Source organism: Podarcis erhardii, assembly GCF_964252035.2.
Source record: "Podarcis erhardii genome assembly, chromosome: 10".
Classification (NCBI taxonomy): Eukaryota; Metazoa; Chordata; class Lepidosauria; order Squamata; family Lacertidae; genus Podarcis; species Podarcis erhardii.
Genome location: NC_138500.1, coordinates 4,491,452 through 4,510,111, shown reverse-complemented (window position 1 = coordinate 4,510,111; position 18,660 = coordinate 4,491,452). Strand labels below are relative to the sequence as shown.

General features: G+C 47.3%; 1 protein-coding gene across 1 annotated transcript in view; it reads right to left on the bottom strand.

Moving 5' to 3' along the window:
- Positions 1–18,660, bottom strand: part of KCP (kielin cysteine rich BMP regulator) — a 102,102-nt gene that overhangs the window by 65,222 nt on the left and 18,220 nt on the right. Inside the window, exons 4-13 of the mRNA XM_081879579.1 lie at positions 17,490–17,758; positions 16,002–16,185; positions 14,571–14,638; positions 11,254–11,424; positions 9,440–9,536; positions 7,982–8,064; positions 4,266–4,359; positions 2,074–2,153; positions 674–850; positions 158–251 (exon numbers count right to left, since the gene is read on the bottom strand). Of these exons, the coding sequence (XP_081735705.1) occupies positions 158–251; positions 674–850; positions 2,074–2,153; positions 4,266–4,359; positions 7,982–8,064; positions 9,440–9,536; positions 11,254–11,424; positions 14,571–14,638; positions 16,002–16,185; positions 17,490–17,758 (1,317 nt within the window). The remainder of the gene's footprint in view (positions 1–157; positions 252–673; positions 851–2,073; positions 2,154–4,265; positions 4,360–7,981; positions 8,065–9,439; positions 9,537–11,253; positions 11,425–14,570; positions 14,639–16,001; positions 16,186–17,489; positions 17,759–18,660) is intronic.

The following is an 18,660-nucleotide window of genomic DNA, read 5'->3' as shown; positions in this document are numbered from 1 at the left end:
GGTCCTTCAGGGGCACAGTTACCCCATTCAGGACCAGGGAGTCCTCCACACACACACCCGCCTCCTGTCCCCCAGAATCAGTACTTCTGTCTTATCAGGATTCAACCTCAAGCTTGCACCTCAAGTGCAAAATGGGAAGCCTTCACCTCCTTCTCACCCTGGCACAGGGGGCAGCATTGCCCAGGGACCTCCTCTGTGATGGCACAGTCCAGCTTTGGGCAGGCGACCTGGGAGCAGACGATGTTCCCATCCTGGAGAGGGGAAAAGGTAAGAGGAAGCACAAAATGAATAAAGAGCCTGACTGGATCAGAGTTCTATTGCTCAACCCTCCCCACCAACAACGCCCCCGCTCCAGACGACTCGAGAAAGTGAGCCAAGTTGTATTTCCTGCAGGGAAGGGGATAGGGCCCTTAGAATGCTCCCTAACCCTCATCCCTCATTGGCCCTGCATTGCACCCCAAGATTTTTAGGTTGGCTGGCACGTATCCTTAATCCCTAAAGACGTCCCTTTCTTGTATGGATGGAGGATAAAGTCTGGGTACAAAGAGCTCCCTGCACAACCAGCAAAATTTGCATCCTTTGCCCCACCCACTTTGCGGCTGGCCCTGCCCACCACAGGCACGAACTGCATTCTGATGTTTTTTTTATGGCAACCATCCCCCCTGGCACCCACCTGACAGACGCAGCATTCGCAGGGGTCCTTGCCCGCCACCTCGCCACCGTTGGGAATGAGCTGCCCACGGAAAAGGCAGCGGGTGCAGTCCGGGCAGCAGGAGCCAGCGGCAGGGGGTAGTCCATGGGTGCAAGCCGGGGGGCATGGCTGGGCAGGGGTGCACACCAGAGCCCCCTCCTGGAGAAAGAGACTCAGGTCACAGAACGGACACGGCAAATGGGCACTGGGACCAGGTGCGCAGCCTGGGGGTCATTCTGGACTCACAGCTGTCCATGGAGGCACAGGTCAATTCTGTATCCAGGGCAGCTGTCTACCAGCTCCATCTGGTACGCAGGATGAGACCCTACCTGCCCGAGGACTGTCTCGCCAGAGTGGTGCATGCTCTGGTTATCTCCCGCTTGGATTACTGCCATGCGCTCTACGTGGGGCTACCTTTGAAGGTGACCCAGAAACTGCAACTAATCCAGAATGCGGCAGCCTGACTGAGGACTGGGAGCGGCTGCTGAGACCATATAACGCCGGTCTTGAAAGACCTACATTGGCTCCCAGTACATTTCCGAGCAGAATTGAAAGTGTTGGTGCTGACCTTGAAAGCCCTAAACGGCCTCGGCCCAGTAGACCTGAAGGAGCATCTCCACCCCCATCGTTCAGCCCAGACACTGAGGTCCAGCTCCGAGGGCTTTCTGGTGGTTCCCTCCCTGCGAGAAGCCAAGTTACAGGGAACCAGGCAGAGGGCCTTCTCGGTAGTTGCACCAGCCCTGTGGAACGCCCTGCCACCAGATGTCAAGGCAATAAACAACTATCTGACTTTTAGAAGACCTCTAAAGGAAGCCATCTTTAGGGAAGTTTTTAAATGTTTTATGTTTTATTGTGTTTTTAATATTCTGTTGGGAGCTGCCCAGAGTGGCTGGGGAAACCCAGTCAGATGGGCAGGGAATTATTATTATTAATAATAAATAAAATTATAGAATTACAAAATTATAAAATAAGAATAGTAATAATAGTAATACTAATAATTTATTTGTACCCCGCCCATCTGGCTGGGTTTCCCCAGCCGCTCTGGGCAGCTTCCAACAGAATATTATAAACACAATAAAACATTAAACTTCCAATAATAATAATAATATTGTGGATTTTTGATGCGTCGAATACAAACCTACTATGAAAACTGATTATAATTTTTCTATTTGTTATCAGTGAAGACTTTTCCTGCTGCAACAGGTAGTGTGAGGTCTGGGGTGTGTGTGCGAATTCTGGTAATGCACGGTGCACCAAAGTCCGCCATTGCCTCTCTGATCAATGGCCGATAAAAATGTACATACTCAGTGACAGGATCATTCTACTCCCCCCCACTGGCTTTTGGGGGCATTGCAAACCCTTCGGACTCTCCCATAACTCACAGAACAGGTGCAGCTTCGACATCCATCCACAGAGGGGATCTTCTGCCCAGGCTCCAACATTCGCCCGTCCAGCTCACACGCTAAGAGGAGAGGCAGAATGAGAGAAGGAAGAAGGCCAAGGAACAAGGAGCATTAGGAACAATTACATTCCTGATTTTTTTTCGTGCTGCAGGGGGCGGGCTATTGGGTTGTTGTTGTCATTTTTATTTTGTGGTTTGAGGTCTTGATTTTATTCTGTGAACCGCCCTGAGACCACCGGGTATAGACTCCACCACAGCCGCCCGACGGTCCCGAGTGTCAGCTGAGTTTTTTAAAAGGGAAATTCCCTTATTCCGAATAGGATTCCTCGCAAGAAAAGGGAAAAGTTGACAGCTGTGGCCTGGCATCGCGTCAGGCGGAGATGAATAGCCAGTCGCATGTGCTTCTGAATTCCTCCCAGGCCCCCTGAAGTCTGTGGGCCACATGGGAGAGAGAGAAGGAGCCGGCCTGAATCTGGCACATGGATGTCTCGTGTGCAAACATGCGTATGTTCAGGCTGAGCATGAGCATAGGGCATCAAGAGAAAGGGGCACCACAGAAATCTTCAACTGCCCTTTTTACTACGGACCATATGATGCAACTGAACCAGGTTCCACAAAAAAGGTTCCCAAAATAAATGAAAAAAATGCATACAAATACAGTGGTACCTCGGGTTACATACGCTTCAGGTTACAGACTCCGCTAACCCAGAAATAGTGCTTCAGGTTAAGAACTTTGCTTCAGGATGAGAACAGAAATTGTGTTCCAGTGGTGCGGCGGCAGCGGGAGGCCCCATTAGCTAAAGTGGTGCTTCAGGTTAAGAACAGTTTCAGGTTAAGAACGGACCTCCAGAACAAATTAAGTACTTAACCCGAGGTAACACTGTATGTGTGTGTGTGTGTGTGTGTACACACACACACACACACACATGTATATTATACATATACAGTGGTATCTCAGGATGCGAACAGGATCCATTCCGGAGCCCTGTTCGCATCCTGAAGCGAACACAACCCGCACCTGAGCATCTGCGCATGGGCAGGTCACAATTCGCTGCTTTTGTGCATGTGCATGATGTCATTTTGAGCGTCTGCGTATGCGCGAGTGGCGAAACCCAGAAGTAACACGCTCCGTTACTTCCTGGTCACCGCAGCGCGCAACCTGAAAATGCTCAACCTGAAGCTACTTCGACCCGAGGTATGACGGTATACACACACACACACACACACACACACACACACACATATATACAATGGTACCTCTGGTTAAGAACTTAATTCGTTCTGGAGGTCCGTTCTTAACGTGAAACTGTTCTTAACCTGAAGCACCACTTTAGCTAATAGGGCCTCCCGCTGCCGCCGCTGTGTGATTTCTGTTCTCATCCTGAAGCAAAGTTCTTAACCTGTGGAACTATTTCTGGGTTAGCGGAGTCTGTAACCTGATCTGACGCGTATGTAACCTGAAGCGTATGTAACCCGAGGTACCACTGTACACACAAAAATAATAAATAATAGAGATTAATGACATATGGTTCATTTACATTTTGAATTACAGTCGTACCTCGGCTCCCGAATGCCTTGGGAGTCAAACGGAAGTGAGTGTTCTGGTTTTCAAATGTTCTTTCGGAAGCCAAACATCCGAAGGGGCTTCCGTGGCTTCCGATTGGCTGCAGGAGCTCCCTACAGCCAATCAGAAGCCGTGCTTTGGAAATTGAATGTTTCAGAAGTCGAACAGACTTTGGGAACAGATTCTGTTCAACTTCTGAGGTATGCCTGTAGATATATACGGAGGCACCAAAATCTGGGTGCTTAGGGCCTCTAAAGCTCTTCATCCATCCCTGGCCAGATGATGATAATAATGATGATGATGATGATGATGATGATGATGATGATGTTGCAAAATAAACAGATAATAAATAAATGTGTCCTTTTTATTTATTTTTCCAGGGGGAGCACATTCGCAGGGGTTTAATGATTGAGAAAGAGGCAAGTTATATATTGTCCTGCAGGCAAACAGCAGCATCAAAACTCAGCTGATCTTGGGGCACAGAAAAACACCTCCTGGGGCTCCGTCTTGGCTCAGTTCACTCCCACCCCATCTTGGTTCTTTGCAGGATACGGAAGAGAAGCCAGGTTCCTCTACCTGCTGCAGTTTGTTCACGGCAAGTCACTCACCTGGGCAAACAGGGCAGCATTGGCCAGGCTGAGGGCTGGGCTTGGCACAGCGGCTGGGCGGGCAGTGGACAGGGTGGCAGCGGACCAGGCTCCTCTGGAGGGAAAACAGAACAGGGTGGCTGGGGGCATAGCTGTCAACTTACAGATTTGAAAATAAGGGACCAGCAGCCTCGGAAATAAGGGATCAGCAGCCAAAATAAGGGATTTTCAGAGCACAGGTATGTTCAACTTCTGAGCCCCTCTGAGCCAAAGGCAGAAAGCCCAGCCAGCAGCCAAGCGAAGCCTCAAGCGGTGGTTCCCACAGCGCAGCAACCCGGCAAAGGGGATGCAGCAAGGAAAACCACCGTCCCCTCTCCGCTGGGAAGCGCTGAGCAAAGGCGAGTCCCCAGGCAACGCGGCCGATTTGATCGGCACAAGGCATGCAAGCTCCACCCCCCAGTTGTTCTTAGACTCCTTATTGGGTGAGCAACGCAGCCGAGCAACACAGTTGGAGCCTCCCTCCTCCCTGGCCGGCAGGGAGGGAGGGAGGGAGAGGAGCTGCTTCCTCTGAAACCCGGGAAATTTAAGGGACATCATCAATAAGGGACAGCAGCGGGACACGGCGCTGGGATAAGGGCTTTCCTGCCAAATAAGGGACAGTTGACAGCTATGGGGGGGGAGCGCCTCCTTCCCTCCCTATCCCCAAACTGGGGTCTGTCTTAACCCCCCTCCTCCAGTGTAGGGGTGCAAATATCCAGAGTGTGGGGGGTCAGGTGGGATTACTATGAGGAATTATGAAATATGGAGCAAGCCATTGTGTCCGCAATGAAAGCATTACGTTGACTGGGCTTGATTCATTGACAATAATTTCTGATCAAATCCCACAAGCCTCTGCACCTCTGCCATTTGCTTTCTCTACGCCTGACAGGCACCTATAAGCATTCTAAATACACAGGCCAATTGTTCATCAGGCATCCTCAGTACATAAAGATAGTAGGTTACATTGATGTAGTTTGTTAATCTTTAGGTAGATCTTAAGGACCAGGAACAGAGTTCACAAGGAGATGGTAAATACTCTTTCCTTGCTAACCTTCCTTCCTTTCCTGCCTGTTTATGAGGTTTGGCTGAATGCATTCCTCTAGTCCTGTTTTATTTTCTCTCAGAGATGTATGCATGCTCAAAGTAGTCTTTGTAGTTAAAAGAATTTCTTCTGATCTGACTTTCTCCCACGTGGAGTTTTTTTGAAATGCTCAGAGGAAATCTGATTGGTTCTTACGAACGCTGTGTAAAAGTTCTTTTGTGAATAAAACTACCCGGGCCAAGGGGTGGACAGATTATTATTATTCGCACTGCCTCCCGGAGTCTTGCTGGTCAAGCCTTCGTGTGTATTTTATTAATCAGAGTCCAATCCTTCCTTGCTTTGGGCATGCCAATTTTGCCCAACCTCCCCAAATTATTCTGCATCCTTTGACTCGGAAGTGAGGTACATGGGGGCCAGCGGCAGTTGTTTCAAACAAGACCCTGAACGATGCTCAGTGGGAAGTGATAAAAGTTCACCTGAGCATGTGCAGAGTGTCTTTTCTTCTCTTCATTAAAATGCACTCTGCACATGCTTGGGTGAACCATTATCTTTTTTATATATATAAATATTTATTAGAGATTTTCTTAATACAATAAAGAGAGAAAACAGAAACAGAAAAAAAGAAAAGAAAAAGAAATAAAGTTTACCTCTTATACAAAAAGCATACCATAACAGAATCAAATAGATAGTAAGCATATTTTCTTCACTTTTTGGACTTCCTCACATCTCTCGTTCCTGCGTCCCTGATTTATAACACTTTAGCCAGCAATTTATCACCTTGTTTCAATTCTTGTTATAAATTTCCAATATTGTGTCCCTAGTTTTAAATACTTTTATCTAAGTCTTAAATACTTAATGTAGACATAATGTTTATCCAAAATTTATCTTTCTCTTAAGTTGGGTGAACCATTATCACTTCCCACCAAGCATCATTCAGCGTCTTACTCGGAAAATAAATGGGGGGATAGGTGCAACAGTTGAATTGAACCTCCAAGTACACAGGCAGTATACCGTTGTGTGCTAAATGCTAGGAAGTCGGCAACACTGATCCTGCTGCTTGGCTTATGGGCTGCCATCCGCTGGTAGCTATTACTGGCCCACCCTAAATCTTCCCAGCCACAGCCTCGAAATCTTCTATCCCAGATCGATCACCGAGATCCTATGCAGGAGCATCACTGGCTGATCCCCAAGTTGGTGAGGTTCATTGGATAACAGCGAGAAGCCGAGCCTTTTGTGTCATTGGCTGGTCCTGTGGAACTCTCTGCCACTGGAGATCCAGTGCCAACTTTCAAGTGGCTGCTGAAAACGTTCCGATTCCGCCAGGTCTATGCAGGTAATTGAGAATACGTCTTTCCACAATGGTTAGCTGATGCCTGTTTTCAACTACTGATTTGCTTTTATTGCATGGTTTTATTCGAAGGGGCAGAGGAACCAGAGACCAAATTGCAAACATGCGCTGGATTATGGAGAAAGTTCCAGAAAGACATCTACTTCTGCTTCATTGACTATGCAAAAGCCTTTGACTGTGTCGACCACAGCAAACTATGGCAAGTTCTTAAAGAAATGGGAGTGCCTGATCACCTCATCTGTCTCCTGAGAAATCTCTAAGTGGGATAAGAAGCTACAGCTAGAACTGGATGTGGAACAACTGATTGGTTCAAAATTGGGAAAGGAGTACGGCAATGCTGTATATTGTCTCCCTGCTTATTTAACTTATATGCAGAATTCATCATGAGAAAGGCTGGGCTGGATGAATCCCAAGCCGGAATCAAGATTGCCGGAAGAAATCTCAACAACCTCAGATATGTAGATGACACAACCTTCATGGCAGAAAGTGAGGAGGAATTAAAGAACCTTTTAATGAGGGTGAAAGAGGAGAGTGCAAATTATGGTCTGATGCTCAACATGAAAAAAACAAAGATCATGGCCACTGGGCCCATCACCTCCTGGCAAATAGAAGGGGAAGAAATGGAGGCAGTGAGAGATTTTACTTTTTTGGGCTCCATGATCACTGCAGATGGTGACAGCAGTTACAAAATTAAAAGACACCTGCTTCTTGGGAGAAAAGTGATGACAAATGTAGACAGCATCCTAAAAAGCAGAGACATCACCTTGCCAACAAAGGTCCGTATAGTTAAAGCTATGGTTTTCCCAGTAGCGATGTATGGAAGTGAGAGCTGGACCATAAAGAAGGCTGATCACAGAAGAATTGATGCTTTTGAATTCTGGTGCTGGAGGAGACTCTTGAGAGTCCCATGGACTGCAAGAAGATCAAATCTCTCCATTCTGAAGGAGATTAGACCCTGAGTGCTCACTGGAAGGACAGATCCTGAAGCTGAGACTCCAATACTTTGGCCACCTCATGAGAAGAGAAGACTCCCTGGAGAAGACCCTGAAGTTGGGAAAGATGGAGGGCACCAGGAGAAGGGGACGACAGAGGACGAGATGGTGGGACAGTGTTCTCGAAGCTGCCAGCATGAGTTTGACCAAACTGGGGGAGGCAGTGGAAGACAGGAGTGCCTGGCGTGCTCTGGTCCAGGGGGTCACGAAGAGTCGGACACGACTAAACGACTAAACAAAAACAGCATCAATTACCACTGTGATAATTTGTTATACGGTATAGCCGGGTACTCTGCCCTTCCCTCTATCCACTCACCAGGCAGGAGCAGTTCATACAGGGGTTCGAAGAGGCGGCAAAGACATCTCCCTCCTGATATCTCTGTCCTTCGTACTCACAACCTGGGCAAAAAAAAACAACAAAACAAAAAAAACCACAGGTGAGGAAAAGGCAAGGAATTAATGCAACGCTTCTTAACCACTGCCAGAATTAAGAACAAGTATATTGATAGTGAACAATTAAGAACAAGTATATTGATAGTGAAATAATTATTAAGCTCTAACTTATTAAGCTCTAACCTCAATGTGGCGTGGCATGGATGCTATCAGCCTGTGGCACTGCTGAGGTCTTATGGAAGACCAGGATGTTTCAATAGCAGCCTTTAGCTCTTCTGCATTGCTCGGTCTCATGTCACGCCGCATTGAGGCAGTAATTGATGCAAAAGGGGCCCAAATCAAGTTCTGAGTACATATGCATGCTTTTACTTCTCAGTGGTCCAATATTGGTCTATTTGCAGTCCTTGTTTTGCTGATTTCATTTAATATTCTAATTTTCTGAGATTGCTAATTTGGGGTTTTCATCAGCTGTACGCCATGATCATCACAATTATAACAAATAAAGGCTTGACATATCTCGCTTTGCATGTCATGAGTCTATCCCATATATTAGTTTCACCTTTTAAGTTCACTTACAGAAATAAATGAACTTTTCCACAATATTCTAATTTTCTGAGTTTCACCTGTAGAGAAGTGGGAATTTATCTTACACACGCTGCAGAAACCCCCCTCCCAAGGAAAAAGGAGGCCAAAATCTTACACTATTTCAAACCGAAACAGACGATACAAGAAACATGGAGAGCTTGCACTCCCACGAATGGTCTGTCGACTGTACCTGGCATGGGAAGGATACGGAAGCAAACTTGATAAAGAGAAAACGCTTTGCGCAAATGAATCGGGTCCAAGGACCAACACAACCAATGGCCCAGTGCATAGCTGTCAACTTACAGATTTGAAAATAAGGGATCAGCAGCCTCGAAAATAAGGGATCAGCAGCCAAAATAAGGGATTTTAGTCAACCAAGCGAAGCCTCAAGCGGTGGTTCCCACAGCGCAGCAACCCGGCAAAAGGGATGCAGCAAGGAAAACCACCGTCCCCTCTCCGCTGGGAAGCGCTGAGCAAAGGCGAGTCCCCAGGCAACGCGGCCAAATTGATCGGCACAAGGCATGCAAGCTCCACCCCCCAGTTGTTCTTAGACTCCTTATTGGGTGAGCAATGCAGCCAAGCAACACAGTTGGAGCCTCCCTCCTCCCTGGCCGGCAGGGAGGGAGGGAGGGAGGGAGAGAAGCTGCTTCCTTTGAAACCCAGGAAATTTAAGGGACATCATCAATAAGGGGCAGCAGCGGGACACGGCGCTGGGATAAGGGCTTTCCCGCCAAATAAGGGACGGTTGACAGCTATGGCCCAGTGATGCTCTCGGGGCGCTTCCTTGAGTCCTTACCTGGATGGCAAACTGGGCAGCACTCCCCGGGCGGCGTGTATCGCTCCCGGCACGAAAGCTCTGGGCAGCTGGGTGCTTGGCATCGGACGTTGCCTGCCTAGGAGAGTTGCAGAGAGAGGAGAGAATCATACGGCGGCGCCAACGTGGTCACGAAACGCTAGGCAGTGGTAAACACATGGCATTGCTTGGTGTTGAGACCACGTCACAACTGCTAAATATCTATCGTAAAACTGTAGCATTGCAAACAGAGCTGGATTTAGGTTTGATGAGGCCCTAAGCTCCTGAATGGGATGCGGGTGGCGCTGTGGGTTAAACCACAGAGCCTAGGACTTGCCGATCAGAAGGTCGGTGGTTCGAAGTGACGGAGTGAGCTCCCATTTCTTGGTCCCAGCTCCTGCCAACCTAATAGTTCGAAAGCACGTCAAAGTGCAAGTAGATAAACAGGCACCGCTCCGGTGGGAAGGTAAACGGCGTTTCCGTGTGCTGCTCTGGTTCGCCAGAAGCGGCTTAGTCCAGCTGGCAACATGACCCGGAAGATGTATGGCGGCTCCCAATAAAGTGAGATGAGCACTGTAACCCCAGAGTCAGCCATGACTGGACCTAATGGTCAGGGGTCCCTTTACTTTTACGTTTCCTCCAGGACCGGTGAGGGCAGAGCCGAGCTTCTAGCGAATGTAAAAGCCCTTCTTGCACTCCTTGCGAGAAGTGAGGTTACAGGGAACGAGGCAGAGGGCCTTCTCGGTGGTGGCGCCCGCCCTGTGGAATGCCCTCCCACCAGATGTCAAGGCAATAAGCAACTACAGTGGTGCCTCGCAAGACGAAAATAATCCGTCCCGCGAGTCTCTTCGTCTAGCGGTTTTTTCGTCTTGCGAAGCATCCCTATTAGCGGCTTAGCGGATTAGCGCTATTAGCAAGCCCATAGGGAAATTCGTCTTTCGAAGAGCCTCGAAAAACGGAAAACCCTTTCGTCTAGCGGGTTTTTCGTCGTGCGAGGCATTCGTCTTGCGGGGCACCACTGTATTTTACTTTTAAAAGACAACTGAAAGCGGCCCTGTTTAGGGAAGTTTTTAATGTCTGACGCTGTATTGTTTTAATATTTGGTTGGAAGCAGTCCAGAGTGGCTGGGGAAACCAAGCTAGATGGGCGGGGTAGTAGTAGTAGTAGTGATAATAATAATAATAATAATAATAATAATAATAATAATAATTGGTTGGAGTCCTACTCTCCAGAGCAGGAGAAAACAAGCTTGCTCCATTTTCCATGTTAAAGCCCTTGAGATATTTGAAGATGACTCTCCTATCTCAGTCTCCTTTTCCAGGCTATACATACCCACACTCCTTCAACCGTTCCTCATCAGGCTTAGCTTCCAGGCCATTGATCATCTTGGTTGTCCTCCTCTGCACACCTTCCAACTTGTCAACACCCTTCTTAAATTGTGGTGCCCAGAACTGGACACAGCATTCCAGGTGTGGTCTGACCAAGGCAGAATAGAGTGGGACTATGATTTCCCTGGATCTGGATACTAGACTTCTGTTGATGCAGCCTAGAATAGCATTGGCCTTTTTTGTTGCTGCATCACACTGTGGACTCATGTTTAGCTTGTGGTCCACCAAGACCCCCAGATCCTTTCCTTCAGGCACAATTCCCCGTGATGGTTGGCATTGCCAGCTTCCTCCTGGCACAGACTGGCACTGGCCCTGCGCCTGAACCTGATCTGGAATCAATACAGGTGCTAAATCTGATCAGCATCTATCTTTCTTGCTGGCACCCCTTGGCATTGACCCATCAGCCTCCACCCCTTCCTCCGTGCTCACCTGGCAGATGCAATGCCTGCATGGCTCCTCCACGTATCTCTGCCCATCCTTCAAGAGGTGCCCTTTGTAGAAGCAACCTCCACACACTGGGCAACACTTCCCCTGGGGGGTTGCGGGGTGCTGGCATGGAGCAGGGGAGCAATCCTCTCTCTTGCAGGACACTTTGCCATCCTAGGTAGAGATGGCACAGCGTTACTGGACAGCGAAAGCACGCATGATGCCCAAAGCGATGGTTCCATCATCATCATCATCATCATCATTATTATTATTAATGATTTTCAATTTTATACATTTCAATAACTTTACAGTCCTTTTAACATTTCAAAACTTGTCTTCCTTCCCCCTCTTTCTGTTAATTTTTTTTTAGAATATTTTCTGCATATCCAAATTAACCTACTTTGCTCATTTTTTCATCTACTTTCAATATGAAAGTGCAGGTTATTACAATAATCCTGCCAATGTTCTTATCCGTTTACAGTTTATCTGTAAATCTTCAATAAACCATTTCCATTCTTTTACATAAAAAAGTTTGTTCTCTTCTTTTCTTATTTCTCCAGTAAGTTTTGCCATTTCTGTATATTCTATAAGTTTTTGTATCCATTCTTCTTTTGCTGGGACTTCTTTTTATTTTTGGGAAATTAACATTCTTGCCCCTGTAGTCACATACATGAATATATTTCTATACAGTTTGGGTAGTTCTGTCCCTATAATTCACAAAGGAAAGTTTCTGGGGGTTTTATTGGTTTTTTTTACAAATGTTATTTTATTTTTAAATTTTTTATGGATTTTCCAATTTTAACAATTTTATAACATCGTCATATAACATCATTATATCATTCACCCTGCCCGTTTTCTGGCTTCCCTCCCTCCATCTTCTGGTTTTCTTATATCACATTTTTATTTTCACACCTTTTTTACATCTCCATTCTATATCTGTCTTATATTATTAAACACTTTAATCACCAATAGAATGTCCCTTCTTTCAAATGGTGTGAGTTTTATCTCAGTCCTGCTAGTGTCTTTATACTGTATGTGTACAATGATTCTCTCTATATAATATTAATTTACTCCATTCTCTCTGGAACACTTGGCTGCTCTGGTTCCAGATTCTTCATTCATTCATTCAATCAATCAATCAATCAATCAATCAATCAATCAATCATTCAACCAACCAACCAACCAACCAATCATTCAATCAATCATTCTTATTCATTCATGCAATCATTCTCAATCATTCATTCAATCATTCTCAATCAATCAATCAATCAATCACTCATTCATTCATTCATTCAATCATTCTCATTCAATCATTCAATCATTCTTATTCAATCATTCATTCATTCAGTCAGTCATTCTCAATCAATCAATCAATCCTTCTCATTCTATCTATCTATCTATCTATCTATCTATCTATCTATCTATCTATCTATCTATCATTCATTCAATATCACCTTCAACAATTGACTTATACTTTTCTGTCTGGACAATGTCCTCCTGTGATGCTTACCCGACACCCTCACATTAGTGCCATCTGTAGGGGCACACCTGGGCTATGGCACAAATGTGAGGGTCCTCTATTCCAGTGGTGGGGGTAGCACCCCCTAGTGGGCGGAGGGATTCCCTAATGGGGATTCACCACTATGGCTCACAGTGGAATCAAGGGGTTCTCGTGCCCAGTGGCGTAGCGTGGGGGGTGCAGGGGGGGCCGGCCGCACCGGGCACAACATCTGGGGGGGGGCGCACTCGCCGCCTCCGGAGTCGCCGAAGAGCTTCGGGTGCAGGCTGTAGCAGAGCCCCATGTCTCACGGAACCGACGAGCTGTGCGCGCGTCCGGGCTGCGGAGGGCGTGCCAGGCAGCCCTTCCTCACAGCCCCGCCGCTGCAGCTGCTGGGCCATGTTGCATTTTCCTCGCCTCTCTGCCCTCCTCCTCCTCCAGGCAAGCGGCGTCGTTTGGGTGGCAGTGCCAGCGGCAACTCGCCTCAGATCACCTGACATGGACCCGCCGCTGCCGCCGTGGCTACCTTACCGTAAATACCCCAGCCTAGGCAGCAGCAAGAAGAAGCTGGCAGCGGCGGCAGGTTAGGGGTTAGGGGCGCAAATTACTTGCCTTGCCCCGGGTGCTGACAACCCACGCTACGCCGCTGCTCGTGCCAACAGGCACCAGAAAGAGGCAAGGCAGATCCTTGCAGGTTGCGTGTGAAGTTAAAAAAATTAAGGTTATATATATATATATATATTGTTATGTACTGAATTGAATAGGATCCAAAAGGCAGCAGTCTGATTGGTCCTAGAACAATAGGATCCAAAATGCAGCAGTCTGATCGGTCCTAGAACAATGCAGCAGTATGATTGGTCCGCAGGAGCCACCCAATCCAGCTCCAGATGGAAGTGAATCCACAACCTGATTGGCCTACAGGAGAATTCCGGAATAAGCCAGTCACGTGCAGCCCATTGTGTAAACAATGTATATAAAGCAGATACTTTGGGGAAACTTTCATTCCTCCTCACCACTATGAGCTGAATAAAGAGCATGAAATCCACTCTCGACTCTGAGTATATTTCATATATATATGTATATATATATGTATATATATGTATATATTCATAACTGCATATATAAACCACATGTCTGAAACCCCACAGAAAAAGTCCTGAAACCATTTTGTCCCTCCCAAATTGGCCTCAAATATTTCTCTGCAAGGTCGAAGGAAAATGGAAAAGCCTCCCCATTGTCTTTTCCTTCACAAATCCTGTCTTAAGGGTATGTCTGTCTGTGTATGAATAGGGTGAGCCTGTGACTTGGATCAGGAACTAAGTATTTATCATTACAAAAGACTGGCCAGGCTCCCCAGGGTATCCAGTCAAGTGACCATTAACAGTTAATCTGCCAGACAGGAGGCAAACAACGCACTCAAATTTCTGTTGTAGACTGCCTTTTCTGTGATGTAGGTATGATGTGTCTGGGGGGGTGGTCTTGGGTTACACCCCTTCTGTGATGTATGTATGATGTATGGAGGGGTGGTCTGGAGCTCCAGGGCAGGCAATTTAAAATGTTTATATAAGGGTGGGCACACATTTGTTCAGGGTCCTCCTCCTTTCCTGCGTGTGAGGGGAGCACCCTGTTGCAACAGATCAATAAAGATCAGGCTTATGAGCTGCTTTGCTTCTCAATATTCTCTGGTTGGCCTCTGCTATTTTCTCCGACCGATGGAGAACCTGCAAAGGACTCTATAAGGGCTCTTGTGTCCCCTATAAGGGAATAAGGGCAGATTTTTGTTTATTACAGGTGTCATCCTGACAAGAGCCCCCCTTCTCACCTCACAGCGGCAGGTCCAGCACGGCTCGGGACTCCAGTTCTCGCCTTCCTTCCGGCCGTCAGCACAGCCTGCAAAGGAGGAGGGGAGAAGGTCAGCACTGAAGAGAAACTGCACCTGTTGAATTTCCTCCTGTGGCAAAGCTGTCAGCAATGATGGAATCATAGGATCACAGTTGGGAGGGACCTCTGGGGTCATCTAGTCCAACCCCCTGAAATTCAGGAATCTCATGCAAGACAGATGGCCTTCCAACCTCTCCAAGGAAGGAGAACCCACAACCGGTCAAGGGAGACCGTTCCCCTGTCAAACGGCTCTTCCTGTCAGAAAGGTTTTCCTGATGTTTAGTTGGAATCACTTGTAACTTCAAGCCTTCTGGCGGTTCTCTCGCTGCGAGAAGGGAGGTTACAGGGAACTAGGCAGAGGGCCTTCTCGGTGGTGGCTCCCTCCCTGTGGAACGCCCTCCCATCAAATATCAAGGCAATAAACAACTACTTTACTTTTAAAAGACAACTGAAGGTGGCCCTGTTTAGGGAAGCTTTTAATGTCTGACCCTGTATTGTTTTTAATATTCGGTTGGAAGCCGCCCAGAGTGGCTGGGAAAACCCAGCCAGATGGGCGGGGTATTAACAATAACAATAACAATAACAATAACAATAACAATAACAATAACAATAACAATAACAATAACAATAACAATAACAATAACAATAATAGGATAATTGGGACTTCAAAGAAGATTGGAAACTTTTTACAGACTATTTAAAAATCAAACAAAATTATTCGGACTCCATGGCAGGTTTTGAATAAACACCCACAAATTTATTAAGGACAGATGACGTAATGATATGTACAGTTTTTTACAGGCAGAGAACAATACGTGCAAACAGATCAGAGGAGGGAGCTGAGGGAAGTCTTGGGTTGGGTGGGGAGAGGGAGGAATGGGGGGGATAATAGGGGAAAAAATAAATGTAATTGAGTATTTGAATAATTTGTTTGGTTGAAATTCTTTAATAAAAATATATAACAACAACAACAACAACAACCACCACCCAAGTTGCGTGTAGGGACATGGGTGGCACTGTGGGTTAAACCACAGAACCTAGGACTTGCCGATCAGAAGGTTGGCGGTTCGAATCCCCGCGACGGGGTGAGCTCCTGTTGCTTGGTCCCTGCTCCTGCCCACCTAGCACTTCGAAAGCACGTCAAAGTGCAAGTAGATAAATAGGTACCGCTCTGGCGCGAAGGTAAACAGCGTTTCCGTGCGCTGCTCTGGTTTGCCAGAAGCGGCTTAGTCCTGCTGGCCACAAGACCCAGAAGCTATATGCTGGCTCCCTCAGCCAATAAAGTGAGATGAGCACCACAACCCCAGAGTTAGGAGTCCCTTTACCTTTTAAGCTCTGTGTAATAATAACCCAACCCCTTGCACGTACTCACCCAGACAGCGAGGTCGGTCATGGCGCAGTGAGCACTCTGCTTTGCCATGCACACACACGCAAGTGGTGCACTGATCTCGATCCCAGGAAGTGCCGTCCTCATAGCGCCGCCCTTCCCAGAGGCATGCTGGTCGCCGACACTCACAGTCCTCCAGGGACTTCACGCGGCCCAGCAGGTCCGAATTCTGGGGAGGGAAAATGGGGGACACTGTGGGTGACTCGAGGGGTTACTCTAGATCCTAACAGGGGAGGAGGAGGTCCAAAGAACAAGGGTCTGTTCCCGCCCCCCATGAAAGAATCGCATTTGATATTCAGGGTAGAACCCGCTATTATGGAAATCGCGCTTCGCATCTGCGCACAACACCAAATCGCGCCATGCACCTGCTCAGATATGGCGCTTCAGATTGCGCTGTTTTCATGTTGCGAACGGGCCTCCGGAACGGATCCCGTTTGCAACCAGAGGTACCACTGTATTTGCAGTGCCTGGTTTTTTTTTTATTTATTTACCGTATTTTTCGCTCTATAGGACGCACCCAACCATAGGACGCAACTTGTTTTAGAGGGGGAGAACAAGGGGGAAAAAATCTCCCCCTCTCTGCTCAGCACCCCTTCAGTGAAGTAGCAGAAGAAACAGAGCCCCTTCCATTTCTCCTCCCGCTTAGCTGAAGGGGCGTTGCGCCTTAGCTGAAGGGGCACCTACCCTTCAGCGAAAGGAACCTGAAGCCTCCGGAGCACAGCGGGAGCACTCCCACTGCGCTTCGGAGGCTTCGCGTTGCTATCGCTGAAGCCAAGGAGCCTGCATTCGCTCCATAAGACGCACACACATTTCCCCTTCATTTTTGGAGGGGGAAATGTGCGTCTTATAGAGCAAAAAAATACGGTAATAAAGATTTTCTTGATTTACAAAAGTGTGTGCAATGTCTCTCTCTCGTATTTTTTTCCCATGTAACATTTTTACAAATCAGTTTCATTTGTTGATACATTAGGAAGAAAAGGGGGAAATTGGTAAAGGGGGGGGGATGCCTGATGTATTTGTGGTTATTTATTGTTACTTAAGGCAGCTATCTTATTTTTAAGCAGCTTTCCTATCTTCAAAAGACATCTGAAGGCAGCCCTGCTCAGGGAAGTTTTTAATATTTAACGCTGTACTGTTTTTAACACTTGATTGGGATCCGCCCAGAGTGGCTGGGGAAACTCAGCCAGATGGGCGGGGTATAAATAATAAATTATTATTATTATTATTATTATTATTATTATTATTATTATTATTACTGTTGCTTTTCTTATTGTTCCCTTTGTGAATGATGCCATGGCCTTTGGCTAGCGCAATAAAGTTTATGATGATGATGGTGATGATGATGATGAATGGACATATGGCAAAAATGCTGCTGTCACAAGATTCCTGTGGAGCCGGGGTTAGACTAGATGACCGCTGGGTCCCCCTCACGAACTCTAAAATTCTGCATGGTGGGATCCGAGCTTCCCTCACCTGCTCTTTGACCATGTCCAGCATCGTCCCCAGCCCGTCCACCAGCTCCTCCAGCCGCCGTATCCTCTCCTCTGCGTTGGCTGTGCTGGATCTCGCTGGTCCTGGCGGCGGAAAGTCAGACTCGCTGGGCTCCCGCTGGTAGTGGCGGATGTCCGTCAAGGCCAGTGGTTCAAGGGGCGGCGGAGAGTCCAGCTCAGGCAGGTGCTCGTCTGGTAGGTCCATATAGCGCTCCTCAGCTGTGGTGTAGGATAGAGGGAGGAGGTCTGGCTCTGCGGGTCAGTGAAAGGGAGAGAAAAGGAGGCAACCGGAATGGTCAAAGGGGTGGAGTGACAGATGGATCTATTGCTTCTGCAAGGGTAACATTTGGTACTGGGGCCAGTGACCAGGACCATGTGAATTAAATTAAACTGAAAACTGTTCTTTGAGTCCTCAGGATTGCAGATACAGTGGTACCTCGGGATGCGAATGGGATCCGTTCCGGAGCGCCGTTCGCATCCAGAAGCAAACATAACTAGCGACGGTACGTCTGCGCACGTGCGCGTCGCTTTTCACCACTTCTGTGCATGAGCGTGACGTAATTTTGAGCATCTGCGCATGCACGAGCAGCGAAACCCGGAAGTAATGAGGGTGAAAGAGGAGAGTGCAAAATATGGTCTGAAGCTCAACATAAAAAAAAACTAAGATCATGGCCACTGGGCCCATCACCTCCTGGCAAATAGAAGGAGAAGAAATGGAGGTAGTGAGAGATTTTACTTTCTTGGGCTCCATGATCATTGCAGATGGTGACAGCAGTCACGAATTTAAAAGACGCCTGCTTCTTGGGAGAAAAGCAATGACAAACCTAGACAGCATCTTAAAAAGCAGAGACATCACCTTGCCAACAAAGGTCCGTATAGTTAAAGCTATGGTTTTCCAAGTAGTGATGTATGGAAGAGAGAGCTGGACCATAAAGAACACTGATTGCCGAAGAATTGATGCTTTTGAATTCTGGTGCTGGAGGAGACTCTTGAGAGTCCCATGGACTGCAAGAAGATCAAACCTATCCATTCTGAAGGAAATCAGCCCTGAGTGCTCACTGGAAGGACAGATCCTGAAGCTGAGGCTCCAAGACTTTGGCCACCTCATGAGAAGACTCCCTGGAAAAGACCCTGATGTTGGGAAAGATGGAGGG